The sequence below is a fragment of the Dasypus novemcinctus genome, chromosome 13 (assembly GCF_030445035.2).
Source record: "Dasypus novemcinctus isolate mDasNov1 chromosome 13, mDasNov1.1.hap2, whole genome shotgun sequence".
Classification (NCBI taxonomy): Eukaryota; Metazoa; Chordata; class Mammalia; order Cingulata; family Dasypodidae; genus Dasypus; species Dasypus novemcinctus.
In genome coordinates this window covers 98,009,915-98,025,504 of record NC_080685.1, presented here as the reverse complement: position 1 = coordinate 98,025,504, position 15,590 = coordinate 98,009,915, and the positions used below count along the sequence as shown (strand labels likewise).

The following is a 15,590-nucleotide window of genomic DNA, read 5'->3' as shown; positions in this document are numbered from 1 at the left end:
GCATTCTGACTTCCAAGAAGAGATCTGTATCTGACTCTCTTCAAATCAGGAACTATATCTTCCCACCACTGTTGACTTACCGGACCTGGTGACATCTTTCCACTTTGTCTTCTGGAATTGGGGGTTTGGGATGATGGGCTTTGTGGAGACTGACTCTCAGCCTTCCGTTTGGCTGCCATGGCCAATAACCAGTTTTTATTTTCTGGGGAGCTGTTCTCTTTGCCTACCACTTCAGACTCTCCACAAGATCTCAAAGGAAGAGGCAGTGTTCCACAGCCTTCTGAAGTATAAGGACTGGCAGGTGAAGGAGGCTCTGTGATACTCACACTAGCTCCTTCAATCCTGCTTGATTTGCTAAGACCAAGAGAGTCCTTATCAAGGTCTTCCTGGTTACCAGCAAGGCAGCACAAATCCAAATGAAGCTTTTCAACTCTGCCATCAAGTTCAGTAACACAGTTGCAACTCTTCACACACTTTTGTTTCACAGTCTCCAGACAACTTGAGTCTAGCCTTCTCTTAACTCTGCTTCTAGTCTCAGAGCAAGCAGCTGCTTGAGCTGATTTCTGGCTCATAGGAATAAGGGCTTTTCTTGGAGATGTGATCTTGCTCTCAGAAGCAGGAGGCGATGAGGAAGGTGTTTGGGTCATCCAGTTTCTAATTGACATCTTGAAAGATGAGGGTGGCTTAGGAGAGACAGAGGAGTTGGAGCCTCTTCTATTGATGGGAGACCAGGTATTGGCAGGAGGGGTTTTAACAGAGAACGTGGGAGTATTAGAAGGAAGAGGGAGGTCTCCAGCACAGCTAGGAGCACAAGCTGCTGACGATGGGGAGGAAACAGATGGACTGCTCTTTACCCTGGGAGCTTTGGCAGGAGTACTTTGGCCACTTGTTACTGTTACTGATAAAGAAGAGAGGGTCAACAAAATCAGATGTGAAAGCCACAGAAAATCCCTGAATTCTCATCAGGAAAATGAGCTAACTTAATCATTCAGGGGTTGATTTATCAGTGAATGAATTATATAAATCATTTATTCTTATACCATCTTTTTTTAAGCCTTTTCCTCCCCATTTCCCAATTGCCAGCTTCCCCACCATCCTATTGTAAAACATACACTTGTAAAAATTTAGAAAATACAGCAAAAAATACAAAGAAGAAAAATTTAAAAGCACTCAGATTCAGGTACAACCACTGTTAGCGTTTTAAAAATTCTTGTTCATGTGTTATTACATACTGCAAATTTTCCTATAAAAAATGACATTATAATGTAAATACTATTCAGTGCTAGAGCAGAAGGGCACTGCACAGGAATGCAGGTTTGAAACCCATTATCACTTGCTATGTGACCTGGACACAAATCCTACTTCCACTGCCTCAAGTTTCCATTATCTGTTAAAGGAGATAGTTTTTATCTCCACAAGAATTCATTCCATCAATTACCTCTTCAAGTTATCAGGTCTCACTTGGCTTTCCATTTTACTTTACAAATGGCTACTATTTCCCCTAAGCTAAAGAATGCCAAACAAGATTTCATAATCTCCAGTCAAGTCCCTGCAGTTCTGTAGAGCAAATCAAACTAGTGGACGTGACTCTTCTCTACATACCCTGCCCCTTAGTTTGTAAGGAATGGCAAGTACTTGGGCAATTCTTATATACTTCATTCTTCTTCCCTCTTTCCCACTCAGCCTGCCCTACAGACAGCATTATAATTTTCTCAGTTTAATTCTCAGCTTTCTATATTTCTGAAAGTTTTTCTGTCTTCAAATACCAAGGAAAGGGCACCTGTTTGTCAGTTACAAAGTCTGTGAATTTTAATTCTGATATTTAATTCAGTTTAATTATTGAATTATATCCATATGCAACTGAATTTAGGATGAGCTAAATTCTGTGATTTCTTCTAGTGGTAACAAAGATTTGCAAGTACTAATTTCAGGCAGTTAGTTATCTGGAACTATGAAGCTTTTCAATACCCAAACAACCCTACCGTGAAGCAGAGAAGTTCTACAAATTGACTTTTGCCTAGACTTTGGTTATAGTGCTCATATTCATGTTCTAGAGATTCATTACAATTATTTCAGGAGAAAAGGAAATTTTCATTTGTTTTACTCCCTAGTGCAAGTCAACAGTCACTACACAGTCACCATAGTGATTTGTTCCATTTAAAAGGGTGGAAATATATGTTTAGGACAAAAATTCCTAAAATATTATGGGTTTTACAATATGCAGACTTGAAAGCAGGATTCTGGAAGAAGGAAGACTGGGCCAGGGGGAAATCCAATGTATAAGTTCTCTGTTACAAGAGTGGCACACATTTAAAGTGTTTACTAAAAAGTCAGCAGGGAAATGCGAAATGTTGTATAGTTGGGGCATTTACTCTTCCTCTCTTCCTACAGGATGTTATGAAGAAGGTGGGAGTGGACAATAGGGGTCAAAGGGAAGGTTTTGTTAACTTTGAAAGTTCACAAAACTCTGGGTCAAGTTTAAATCTTTTTTTTAAATTAAGTAAATTAGGTATAATTTTTAAGACTATAAATATTCAAACAGTAAAGGGGAACAAAATGAAAAGTAAAATCTCTTCAAGTTTCACCCTTATATTCCTATACATCCCACAAATTCTACATGCCTGTAAACACATACAAAGGTACATGTATAGCATACCTAAAAAAAAATGGACTGTACTATCCTCAAAGGAAACTGACTTTAGGAAGCCTTCAAGGTAATAACCCAGTCTATGCTACCACATCAGATCTCATACACTGCTTAGGGTCAATAAAGGGTTGATTCACTTCAGTATTATAGATAAAGTACTAAATGTACTAAAAGGTATGTCATATTTAAATTTATAGGCCAATATAATGACAACTATGTTGTTAAAAAGAATGCAGTGAATGCCGTTTAATTGTAGACATGAAAATGGTTATTATGGCAAACTTGTTCCGTATGTTACCATAATTTTAAAGATCAGTTGACATGAAATAAAAAAATGCAGTGTATCTTTATTATTTATATGAAGAAATAGTAAAAGAATTAATTGTAATGAATCTCTAGAACATGAATATGAGCACTATAACCAAAGTCTAGGCAAAAGTCAATTTGTAGAACTTCTCTGCGTCACGGTAGGGTTGTTTGGGTAATGAAAAGTTTCATAGTTCCAGACAACTAACTGCCTGAAATTAGTACTTGCAAATCTTTGTTACCACTAGAAGAAATCATAGAAAAGGGAGCTAAAATTTTACCTCAAAAAGTAAGCAGTCAACAAATAATGTAAAAAACTGAAGAAAAAAAATCATGAACACAATCTTTTCAATACCTTGGGTTTCTCAGTTTCTTGACCTTCTACGATAATCTTGTTCTCTCACTCATCTAAGCCAATTAGTCTTTGACCTTATTATTACTAATACCTGTAAATCCCCCATTAGCTCAATTTCAGTTATCCCTGTTTTCCCAGCTCTTGTAATATTCCAGTTCTAACAATCCTTCAATCCTAGGGGGCTCTCAATCCATTGACCTAACACTTTTACATGGCCCCTGAGGTCCATTATGTTCTCACTTCTCTTCTTACCCAGGTTAAATCCTATGATCAATCATTACAATCATCCTCTCCCATCCAGCCTAGACTCCCTTGGCCCAGTCTCACTTCTTATTTGCTATGCTAAACCACAACCCTGGTTAAATCAAACTCTCTACCCACAGTATATCTGTCTGTACCTGTGGCTGAAATGTGGCTGAAGAAAAACATACAACCATGCTGACTACTCGGTCTCAATTAATGACTACACAATTTGACTATTACTGTCCAACAATCCTATTTTTCTCAGGCAAATTTACCCTTCTATTACCTAGAAGACTATTTCAGACCTTAGCTCTCCTCGAACCACTGCTACCTCCTCCCTTGTCTTTATTTTCAGTTAATGACTTGCTTTCTATTTTACTGAGAAAATAGAAGCCAACAGAACAAAAAGAAATTTCGAAAAGTTCTGGCTATCCCAACTATTCATACCTATCAATTACTATGCATGAATTATCCATGCTCTGGGCAAAAATTTACCCTTTCACTTGTATATTATTAGATATCATCCCTTCACACTTACTTGAGGACACTGCTCTAGCATATTTCCCTGCATTAACTGCTCCCTCTCCAGGGGCATCTTCCAATCACATACAAAATGCTAGATTCCCCAAGAAAGAAAAAAAAAGACAAAACCAACAAAAACAAAACAAAACAAAACAAAAAACCCACTTTAAACCCTCCTGTACCTCCAGCTATCACTTTATTTTTCTCCTTCCCTTTATAGCAAAATTCCTTGGAAGAGGTGGCTATACTTGTGGTCTTCAAGTTCTCTTTTCTGATCTTCCTGAACCATACCAATCAGGCCGCCACCACTCCACCAAAAGTGCTTTTGTAAACACACCACTATATTCCCAGTGCTTTGTGCAAACCTTAAACATAGTGCTCAGAAAACATTTATTGACAAGAACAAACACCAGGAACATGGTTCTTCCTTTAAAAACAAATCAAAACAAGATCAAATCTAGTTTATAAATCTGTATTGTAGGACTAAACTAATCAAATCACAAAAAGCTCAGAAAAATGCATGGGATCCTTACCTAGGCCGGCTCTCTCCTCTTTTTTCTTTTGAGAGGCCCAGCCCACTATGGAGAATTTATCTCCTCCTGGTTTCTCCTCTAGGCCTCTATTCAAGCGCCAGATTTTCAATGTATTGTCATCAGAACAGGTAGCAATCTGAGAAGGAAAGTCAAGAAGAGTCAAGAAGTTTCAACCAAAGATTGACGATAAAGTAAAAAGTAGATGTGTCCTAAGGTTTCATGACTACAGAATTATTTTGTCTGATTTAACAACAGGATATAGAAAATGATATCTGAAAGATCATACATTTCCATTCCTAGCTTTCAGGAACCACTGCCAAATATCCAAAGAAGTTGACTCTCTAGTTTGTTCATATATACATTCTGTTGATAAGCCTTTTGTTACCAGTCAATTCTAATCTACCTTTTCTTTCAAAAAGCTAGGCAAGTCATTATCTTTATCACCTTCTATAACTATGAAATATGTAATTAAGATACTTTTTACTCCTTCATTCAGCTAAATGAGCAATCAATATATTTCACCAGCATTCAATTTCTACAATTTCCTCCTGAATTCTATATGTTTTCTCTAATTGCTAAAGCTATAGAATCATTTCAAGATCAGACTTAGCTCATGACTCTAGTAGTCTGTGACAAGCATAATGAAATGAATCCTCTGAGAATCTTCCTCAGATAGGTAAAGGAGCAATCTGGGAAAACAACAAGTTCACTAGGCTGAAAGAAGCTAAAAATAACCTTTGCCCCTTTAAAAATATCTGACCATTCCCGATCTTGGTCCAAAGCCTTTTATGGCAGAGAAAGTCCAGCTTGACGAGCTTGTGGCAAATGGCCACTGGTATCAGAGCTGTTCCCCAGCATTTGTTTATATAGTTTCTCTATTTCAGTTACTAAAGAGGGGGTGGTAGGAAAAACACACGTTTTCTTTCTTAAGACTTGGCCCCCAAGAGACTGGTGCTTTTTCCTTTCCTTACTGGGAGGTCAAAAGAAGACACACACATTTAGCTGTTAAACAAGAATGCCTATAATCCCCATATTCACTCTACAGTCTATTAACAACAGTTATTTACTGAGCACCTACTGTATGCCTGGCAATTAACATTCTTTACCATTTTTGGTCATGATAAAATATATAACATACAATTTGTCATTTTAATAATTTTTTTTTGAGGTACAGGGGCCAGGGATTGAACCCAGAACCTTGTATATGGGAAGCCAGTGCTCAACCACTGAGTCACATTGGCTCCCCTGAGTTGGTTTTTTCATTTGTTTGCCTGTTGTTCTTTGTTTTTAGGAGGCACTGGGGACTGAACCTGGTAAACCTCCCATGTGGGAAGCAGGTGCTCAAACCCATTTTAATAATTTTTAAGCATTACACTTTATTTAATCCTCAAAATATAAAAGCCATATATGTAACCTCAATCCCAACTGCAATACGGGAATAAAGTTATTTGCCCAAGATCACAGCAAATAAGTAGCACAGCTAGAATTCAAATAGAGTTTTCTCCAATTCCAAAGGCCAGATCCTTTTTTCACTATATTTTTACCTTCCTAACTCTAGGCTTGTAACAAAATTATTTTAAAGAGACATTTAAAAAGGAGGTCACTAGATTAGTATAGGTAAACAGCCCTGCCATTGCCTCTGTGCATAGAGATAATGTGATAGTTGAAAGATAACTTGAGTAATTAAAAAAGAAATCATCCTAGTAAGTTCCTTGAAGATGCAATACTCTATTTAAAAGTACCTATTTCATTGATACATATAAAAAATTACATGGAATCCCAGAGGAAAAAAAAGTCATAGGGATATAATTATAGGCAATTAAAGTAATGAGGAAAACAGAGGTCTGATGTGAAGCTGACCACAGAAATGGATAAAGTGATATAAATTTAAAAAGAAATCCAAAGTGGTACTGGGAAGCTAGAAGGAATGCCATGAGTAGACCAGACCATGAAAAATTTCTGGAAGATAAAAAAAACAACAACAGATAGGGACAGTTATGCAACAAAACTTCAGACCCTCATACATGTGAAAGAAGACCTCTGCAGAAGTGAGATTTCCTATAGAACCCAGAATAATCCAAAGACCAGAGGTAATGGAGGCTGGAAGAAGGAATGGAACTTGGTCTATTACATCAAAATCCCACATACACATGGGGTGTTTGTTTCTGTTTCTAGCCTTTCAACAGTTTAGATTTGTTTATGTGTTTTTAAGTAGTCATATAATGTGTTCACTGTAAAAAATAAAATAAAAGGTGGGTATATTTTCTTTTTTCCAGAATGCTTAAAACCTTTCATATGTACTTCTCATGTGGTTTAGTAACAGACAGCCTGATATGTTAAGATTTAACAGTAACCAACTTGTTACATGTGAAAACCTAAACTGGACTGTAAAGAACAAAAATCACAATGTTACTTACCTTCAGTAAGCCACATTGATAATGTACAGAAAATGAAAGACTATTCTCACCTTAGATTTTAAGATGAAATTTAATTCCATTTAGAATCCATCCTAATTCCTTAGCACATAACACAGTTTCTCTATTGGTAGGGAAAAGCAGAAGATGTGTGGTTCACTCTGATAAAGATCCTTGTGGCCTCAAGATCTTTTAAATTTCTATTCAAATATAAAAAACTACATAACTCTCAAATGAACCTTGGGAAAACCTACAAATCTGTAATTCACTTTTTAAACCAACCATGGAGATTTGTTTACAAACCTTTGTGAAGTCTGATGGACACCAGCACACAGATGTTACTTCTTGAGAATGACCCAGGAGCACAGTAGGAGGATGCCAGGGTGTGGAGACCTATTCCACCATCAAAAAGAAACAAAGGAGTCAGCAGAACAGTAGCGGGTCTAGATAGGGGTTTTGCATTTCTTCTTATATGTCACTTATAGAACTTTAGGTTTGTTACCAAAGCCCCCCAGACATGCCTAGTTATAGTTCAGAAAGAGTCCCAATGGACAATGAAATATCTATTTCTGTCACTGATTTGAGAAAACAAAATGAAAATAGTAAAAGTATGTAAATCATGAGCTTAGATCCCAGGACAGTTCTTATTTCAAGTAAGGATGACCCAGCTATAATATACTTTGACTGTATATTTGAGTCAGTCTTTGAGAGAGTGGCATTGTCTCTCACCTGGTAAACTTTCTAGAAGGGTGAGGTTCAGCATCTGGTAGTGTACTTCACATGGGCAACTTAGTCCTGTTCTTATAGCTCTTTTCTAGACATCTACTTCTAGGGACATTAAATAAACTATGAATCTTGAAGGTACATGAACTATGCTACCAGCTTTCTCGAGACAAGAATAGAGTCCTTCTTCCAAAAGGCACAGACTATAGACGCACTGACTTTTACCAATGTTCAAGGTTATACCCCTTTATCTTGAAGGAGTGAAGGGGGGTAGATTATATTTTACATTATATCTTGTTATCGGTTTTGGATAAAAACTCCCGTAAGACCTTATTTCAGTTAATTTGTTAAAAGATATTTTGAATTTTCAAGATTTAGCACCACATATATCTTAATGAATAAACGTGGATCAGTCACATTGAGCAATACTACACATGTGACTAAGAATCCTATTTCCCCCTCATTGGATACCAATAGTTATATGCATTTGAGAGCATCATACAGCAGACTTATTCAAGAGCTGTCAGTCTTTTTCACAGGCCATGAGAATTAATCAGCACAATATGGAGTACAACCTCATATAAATATTATTAGCACAAGGGTTTAAAAAAAGTTAAGGAGGTGGGGCTGAGAGAAGTTATTCTCTTCATTTTCCCAAGGCTCTGAATCATGGTTGATTATATGAAAAAAGTACAGGTGACTCTGGAAAGAATATTTGAAAGAGGACTAAATGAACTTAATAGATTCCTCAGATTGTAGTTAAGAGATGTTACGACACACTGATTCATAAGGTTATCCAACTCAATTATTACTCCTCTCCTGTGTTAAAAGGAACATATGCAGTGGTTCAGAAAGCAAAAGAAGCTAAAGAGCAGAAATTGAATTGTGTTGCTGGGTTAAAGTTTAACAGAAAAGGAAGCTTTTTCCTGAGTATTATCTAATAGGATTTCACTTAGTGCCAACTCCAATGCCACAAAGATAAGAACTCATTCTCTCACAAGGTAGCATCTTTTAGTAAAGATTTCCAAGAAAGTCTCTAACTACCCAGTAGTCACAGAAATTTCCTTTCCTCCTCCATTTGGGATGGTCCAGCCCATTAGGTTTCTCTTTACACAGGCCCCAGACTGGTAGCAGCAAGTTAAGAGAGAGGAAATCCTCATGTCCAGTTGACGATCCCTGGTAGGAACATATTCATTTCATTGGCTCACCCTGCTTGTCCTCTCTAATTTTTCATTTCATGATATTGCCCCCTTCTCAGTTTCTATTATAACATCTAGAACCTAACTGTGCATACAAAGCATTAAAATGAGTTTTAAGAAAAAACACCCACCCACCAATAAATGAATATATTTATAGACTTGCCATATTATACAGCAATTCCATTCCTAGGTATATACCTCAAAAAAACTGAAACAGATGTTCAAACAGCTTGTTTGCTTCAAAGCATTATTCATAATAGCCACAAAGTGGAAACAACCCGAACATCCATTAACAGATGGATAAACAAAATGTGGTTTATTCATAAAATGGAATGTTATTCAGCCATAAAAAGGAATGAAGTACTAATACATGCCACAACATGGATGAACCTCAAAGACACTATGCTACATAAGTCAGGCACAAAAGGTCATATATTTTGGGATTCCATTCATATGAAATGTGCAGAATAGATAAATCCAGAGACAGAAAGATTAGTGGTTGCCAGAGGATATGGGAAGGAAGAATAAGGGAGTGACTGTTAATGGGTACAGGGTTTCCTTTGAGGGCAATAAAAATGCCCTCATTGATGATGGTTGTACAACATTTTATGAGTATATTAAAATCACTGATTTGTACACTTAGAGATAAGTCTACAAATCAAGTGGTGAATTCTATACTATGTGAATTATATCCCATGTTAAAAAGTAGGGGGCATGGGCATGTTAGGGGCTGAAACGAGATAATGTCCAACAAGTTTTTATGAACTTAAGTAATGAGTACTTTGACAGTTTAGGATAATCCTGAACTTGGTGACTACTGCAAAGAAGATTAATTTCCTCTAATGAAACTCATGTGGCTTTGAAATCTTTCCTTTGCATTCAAATAGTCAATTTATAATTATAAAAATATTACCATAATTGCACGCTTTTACTTTTTAAAAAAGCCTCCCTCTCCTTTTAGTAGGAAAAGGATAAGATGACATTTAAGAGGCATTTATGTTTATACATTTTAGAGATAATCAAACACATAAGGTTATCTTCTCTTACATATTCCAAAGATCTCAATATTAAATCCCCCAGAACCATGACAGTACCTCTAGAATTAACTGGCTGTAACCTACAGGCCTTATAAAATATTTTGGATACATGCAAAAAAGATCAGTACCTTTCATCACAAAACTTCCTTACTCTGCCCAGTTGGAAACCAAATCTAATCTTAATTTCTGCCATGAGATCATTTACACTTCCTAAAGTGTCAGGCTCAATGTTTCGCCAGTCAGCAGTAGAATGATTGCGCCAAATCAGTTTATTTATAACCACTTCAATACTGTTTAGTGGCTAAATAAAAAGTTAACTGAGGATGGTGGGATATGGGGTGGTGGTAGAACGAGAGAGTCTAGTGGTAGGAAATTAAAAAGAAAAGAAGTACTATTAAAATCTTATTATTTTTTAATCTTGGGCCTGAGTACCAGAGAGTTTAAATATATTGTATCTCCTCTTTGCTGGACAGTGGTGAGAATTAAAAGCCATTCTCTTCTAAGATATAAAACTCCCTTCTTTTCATTCTGTTCTCTTATACCTATAGTCTTTAGAATAGGGAAAATTCCAACACTTGAGGCAACATGCACTTGAGACAACTTGCATGAAATTGCTTTTAAAATATATTTGATGGAAAAGAGAAATTAAGCTACCCCAACTAGACAAATTCAATTTTAGAGCAGCAACCTTGCCAGGTCTCAAATATCAGAGCTTGCACACTGAGTTATGTGTGGACAGGCAAGAGAACATCATGTCTGAACCACGTCATTCAGCACTGACATGTGACCCAGCAGAGGAATTTAGAAAGGGTCACACATGTATGTGGTAGTCACTGATGAGACATCTGAAAATGGGTTATGAGTAGGACCCAAGTAACTTTAATGCATGTCTTACAAGGGAGGAAGTATCCCCTCAACCCTCATTCTCTGAAATGAAAAAATAGAGCCTTGTGCTAGGGAAGAGGACTAGAGGAACTTAAGAACTGGCAAGAAAATGCAGATACAAACACATGTACATGATATAATTATACATAATTATATATACATGCATAATTAAACATTTAAATTGATATAAAAAGTAAATACACAAGTTTTTTGTATAATACTTCATTATGCTTTTTAGTCTAAAATTTCAGTTTTGTTTTTTGTTTAAAGAAAAATCTTAAAATGACATATATAGACTTTGGTAGGAATAAAATCCTCTAGCTAAGTTGGGAACTAAACTCGAGAAAGGAATGTAGATAAAACAGGGTGGGAAAGAGAAAGGAAAACCAAAATGATAGCAAAATGATAGCATAAGACCAAATTTTAAATATAAGACAGAAGCATTAGTGCTAGTAGATTGTTAAAATTAAAGCTCAAGTCAGAAGAATTTTATTGAGACGCTAGGTAAAAATTCTTTTCACAAGATGGGGAGGTCTCAAGTATGTACTTCATAAATAAATTTTCATTTAAAAATACAACAAATAAAAGGAAGAAATGTGTTTGTAGAGAAAAAGGCAGGCCCAATATAAATGTATATTGGAGAAATATCTCCACCTTGTGACTGTTTAGGATATTATTACTAAAACCTTTTAAGGTATGTTGCAGTTTTGCAGCTCTAGGTATACAGAGAAATTATTTTTTAGCATTTTCCCCAGGAATGGATGAAATTAAGTTGAAAGATTAATTATGCTTCATGCCAGACAGGTTCCACCTTGTTCAGGGAAAACACTAAGGATATGACTTCTTTAGAAGATGACATAACTTCCTCTTGAAAAGAAAGGGATTTAACAATATTGAAACTATGGATTTATGAAGTTTTAAACATAAAAATCTAAAACCCAATATGTGTAAACCCTGATAATTTCACCAATGTCAAACACATTTATGAAGTCACAGGGAAATCTAGAAGACAAGCAATTTTTAGCCCTAGATAAAATAATGGCTTAATGCCTATCTTTCTCTGAACTCCTGGCACATTTCTGTAATTCTTTGAGGAGCTATTTTTTCAGTGGTCAGCAAGCACTAATTGTTCTACAACATTTCAATTTTCTCCACTGTACTTAATCAAACGGACAGCTTTAAATTTCTTAGCTTATATCCATCACTTTATAATCTGTGAATTAAAATTTTTTAATTTAAATTTTAAATTAAAAAATTAAATTTTTTAATTTAAAAAAATTAAAAATATAAATCTGTACAACAGAAATGAGAAATCTGTAAAATCAAGAATATTATCAAATTAATGCTATTAAATATATTTTTTAAAAACTGGCAAAAGCCACACTCATTTTAGTAACTTGAAAATAATAAGAGAATAAAGAATACAATTATTATAAAAATATATTTGAGCGACTATTTTGTAAAAGGCTCCATAGGTAATTCAAGCATAGAATCCTAGGATTAAAATATTGTACTTTGAATAAACTGTTAGAGGATATGAATGCCAATTTCTGAGATATTCTTGCCATGAAAGTATCATATATTCTTTAACAGAGTGAGGATTCCAGCTATATTAAGAGCCAAGAAGCAGCCTTTGATAAATATCTGTTGCAGAAAAAGTTAATAGTGTTTACATTAAATTTACCCCATCTTGGACAGAAATATTTGTAAGAATTTCAGTGGTGGATGAAGGCTGTGGTTAACAGAATAAATATAAGAATGCTCTTCTTTTACAAAGTGCTAAGAATATGGTGATACATGGGAAAATTACAAGTAATATAACTCATAGATGATAGTTAACAGTAATATTGTAATATTTTGCAGCAATGGCAAGAAGATATCTTTTCAATACTCAGGGACAATAATAGAGGGCATGGGATTTTTCCTTTTAGTGTAATGAAAACATTCTAAAATTGACTGAGGTGATGATAGCACTACTCTGATAAAAATGAGAGCCACTGATTATACATTTTGAATGGACTGTACAAAGCATGGGTCTGTATAACACAGTGAATCCAATGGTGGAAGATGAACTCTTGTTAACAGGACAAACAGCAGAATGTTTTCTCCTGAACAATAACAAATATATAATAACATAAGGTGTTAATAATTGGGTGGGGTTGGGGGAAAAGACACTAAATGTAAGATATGGGCTATAGTTAGTAGCAATATTTTGATGATGTGCTTTCAAAATTTGTAACAAAATGTTTTAAAACAATGCAAGGTGGTGGTGGTAGGGAGATGTATGGGAGCTTTGTGTGATGATATGCGTGTTTGTTTTGTAAATTCACAGATTTTACTATACATTTATTATTTATGTATGCTCATGTATGAATAATTGAAAAAAATTTATTAAAAAAAAAAAAGAATTATTCAGTTCCACACTTGTGGGATTTTGGCAACTTACCTTCCAGATATAGGCGGCTTCATCACTTGAACCACTGATTAAAAACTGGTCATCTGGACTAAGACTGGATTTAACATAAAAAGTAGAGTTCTGGTGTCCATTGAAGATAGCCACTGCCAGAGAAAAAAGTAAACTACTTAGTTCTTATTATTTCCAGCAATCAAATGAAGCAGACAGCATACTTATTCTAACAAGGTTTATTAGTGTCCTAACTATAAAAGCAGGTGATCAAGCTATATAGATCAAATAAGAGGGGATTATACATCGGCAGAAAAATAAAAGTAATTGTAGAAAGAGGCTTTATATTAGACCTGACTTCATCTTAGCCTAAATAATTGCTATGAAGCTGGCTATAGAGAAGTGTGTGATGAAAAAACATTCTAAATGGACAAGAAGGCTGCCACTGTTCAATCTTGTATTAAAATACCATTAGTAGATCCTCCTCCCAGGGTAGGGTTTTTTCCCTTGCATAACACATTGGTCAGACTTCCACAGATTTCATATCTTATTCTTTCCTCACTAGACTTTTATGGTGCTTTGAAAAGAGTAGATTCTTAAATATTCCTTGCATGAAAAGATAAAAATCTGTAAAAAGAATCACTTGAATTCTGGTTAATACAAATGCACAGCTTATCTGTAATGTTGAGAAACTTTTAAATCCAGCACTTTAAATAGGCTAATGGTAGAAGTAGCTAGTGGGGCAAATTATATGTTCATATGTTAAGATAATCTAGCTAGGCTCCCTATCCATGGCAAAGGGGCAAATAATCCAGTCTGGTATAATGTGCCTGACAGGTTCTTCTATCCTAAGAAAGCTAAAACTTGGGTCCCTGGCATCAGAATACTAGAAGATACAATAGCAAAATCTTTATTGGAGGAGTACTTAAGGATATATATTAGGAAGAGCGGGGAGAATCAAAATCTAATCTTTTAACACAAGGTGAGAAGTATTTGTAAGGGACTAATAGCTTTCCAAAAGTACTCACAGAAATCTCTTCTAGTTAATTTGAAAACTGGAAAATAATTTTGTATTTATAGCTTAAAAGAAGAAGCCTACACATCAAATTACTCCCCTACATCAGACACTTTCACTGTAAAAGCATGATGTGGATCAATTCAGATAAACATGGTATAGAACTACTACTAAAATTCCTACAGAATAAAGGCTTCTTTATTCTGAATACAACTCCAAAACTGTAACTATTCATCTTTTTCAACTTTAAACTATGAAAGGAAAACTGTAGACTGAATTTCCCACTAAATCTGTGAGCCTCTATTGCCCTCTGCTGGTCTACGAAAGGCTGGTCATGAAGTACTTTGTAAATGTTTCAAATCTTGATAAAAATACCTTTTAAGACCTATATTTTAGTTCAATTTAATCTTTGATTATTTGGGCTTTTAACTTAAAGTGTTTAGAGTCCTCTTTATGAACATCATTTAGTATTATACAATACTGTGAATAAAATTACAGAAGATCAAATATTGAGCCCAGGACTCTTTCTGAAGTTTTGAAAAAGGCAAACAATTACCAGAAGTTAAAATCTGAGATTCAGGCTTATGTTTCCAAATACACACACACACACATTTGGCTGTCATTCAGTATCTAAAGAACAAATCTACCTATCTATCTATGAAAGCCAATCCAGTGATGTCAGGAGCAAGAAAAAAGGTTACTAAAATTAATAAAGCAGCCTTGGGCATATTTGTTTGATGAAAGAGAGAGACTAAACTTAAGGCTCCTTTAGTGTCCACAAGAACAAAATGGTATAGAAACAACTCTTGTACATCTGATAATATAATCGAGGTTAGGCTTTTTATCTTTTAGGGAAAGATTCTGAAAAGCCTACTTTATGACTAACTAAATAAAAAGCTGTCCAAATTGGCCTCATTCAGAAAACTAGCAAATTATAAAATCTCCCTTTTACAAACACTCTTGCTTGTGTTTAGACAATACCAGATATAATCAGGGTGTTGGAAGTGGCATTTGTAATGATACCACAGATATGAAAATGCTAGTAATGACTTGGCCATCTTTGGAAACTTCTGTACTATTTTGAGATTTACTGTTTATCAGCCTATCTTACTTCAGTGGGAACTGGGTTGTTCTGGGGATTGCTATGGAATTCAAAGTCTGTTTCTGTCTGTTATACCTGAGGAAGAATCAGGTTAATAATATGTAGCTTACTTCACTAAGGTGATACTGTCCTTAGAAAATAATTTAAGTCAAATCACTCTCTTAAGGCATGCTTTAGAAACTTCAATGTTTACACCATTCTACGG

General features: G+C 35.3%; 1 protein-coding gene across 1 annotated transcript in view; it reads right to left on the bottom strand.

The window, feature by feature from the left end:
* The window catches only part of DTL (denticleless E3 ubiquitin protein ligase homolog), a 39,352-nt gene that overhangs the window by 2,880 nt on the left and 20,882 nt on the right, over window positions 1-15,590 (bottom strand). The window contains exons 11-14 of the mRNA XM_058275173.2: window positions 13,311-13,423; window positions 7,324-7,413; window positions 4,607-4,742; window positions 81-898 (exon numbers count right to left, since the gene is read on the bottom strand). Coding sequence (XP_058131156.1) covers window positions 81-898; window positions 4,607-4,742; window positions 7,324-7,413; window positions 13,311-13,423 — 1,157 coding nt within the window. The remainder of the gene's footprint in view (window positions 1-80; window positions 899-4,606; window positions 4,743-7,323; window positions 7,414-13,310; window positions 13,424-15,590) is intronic.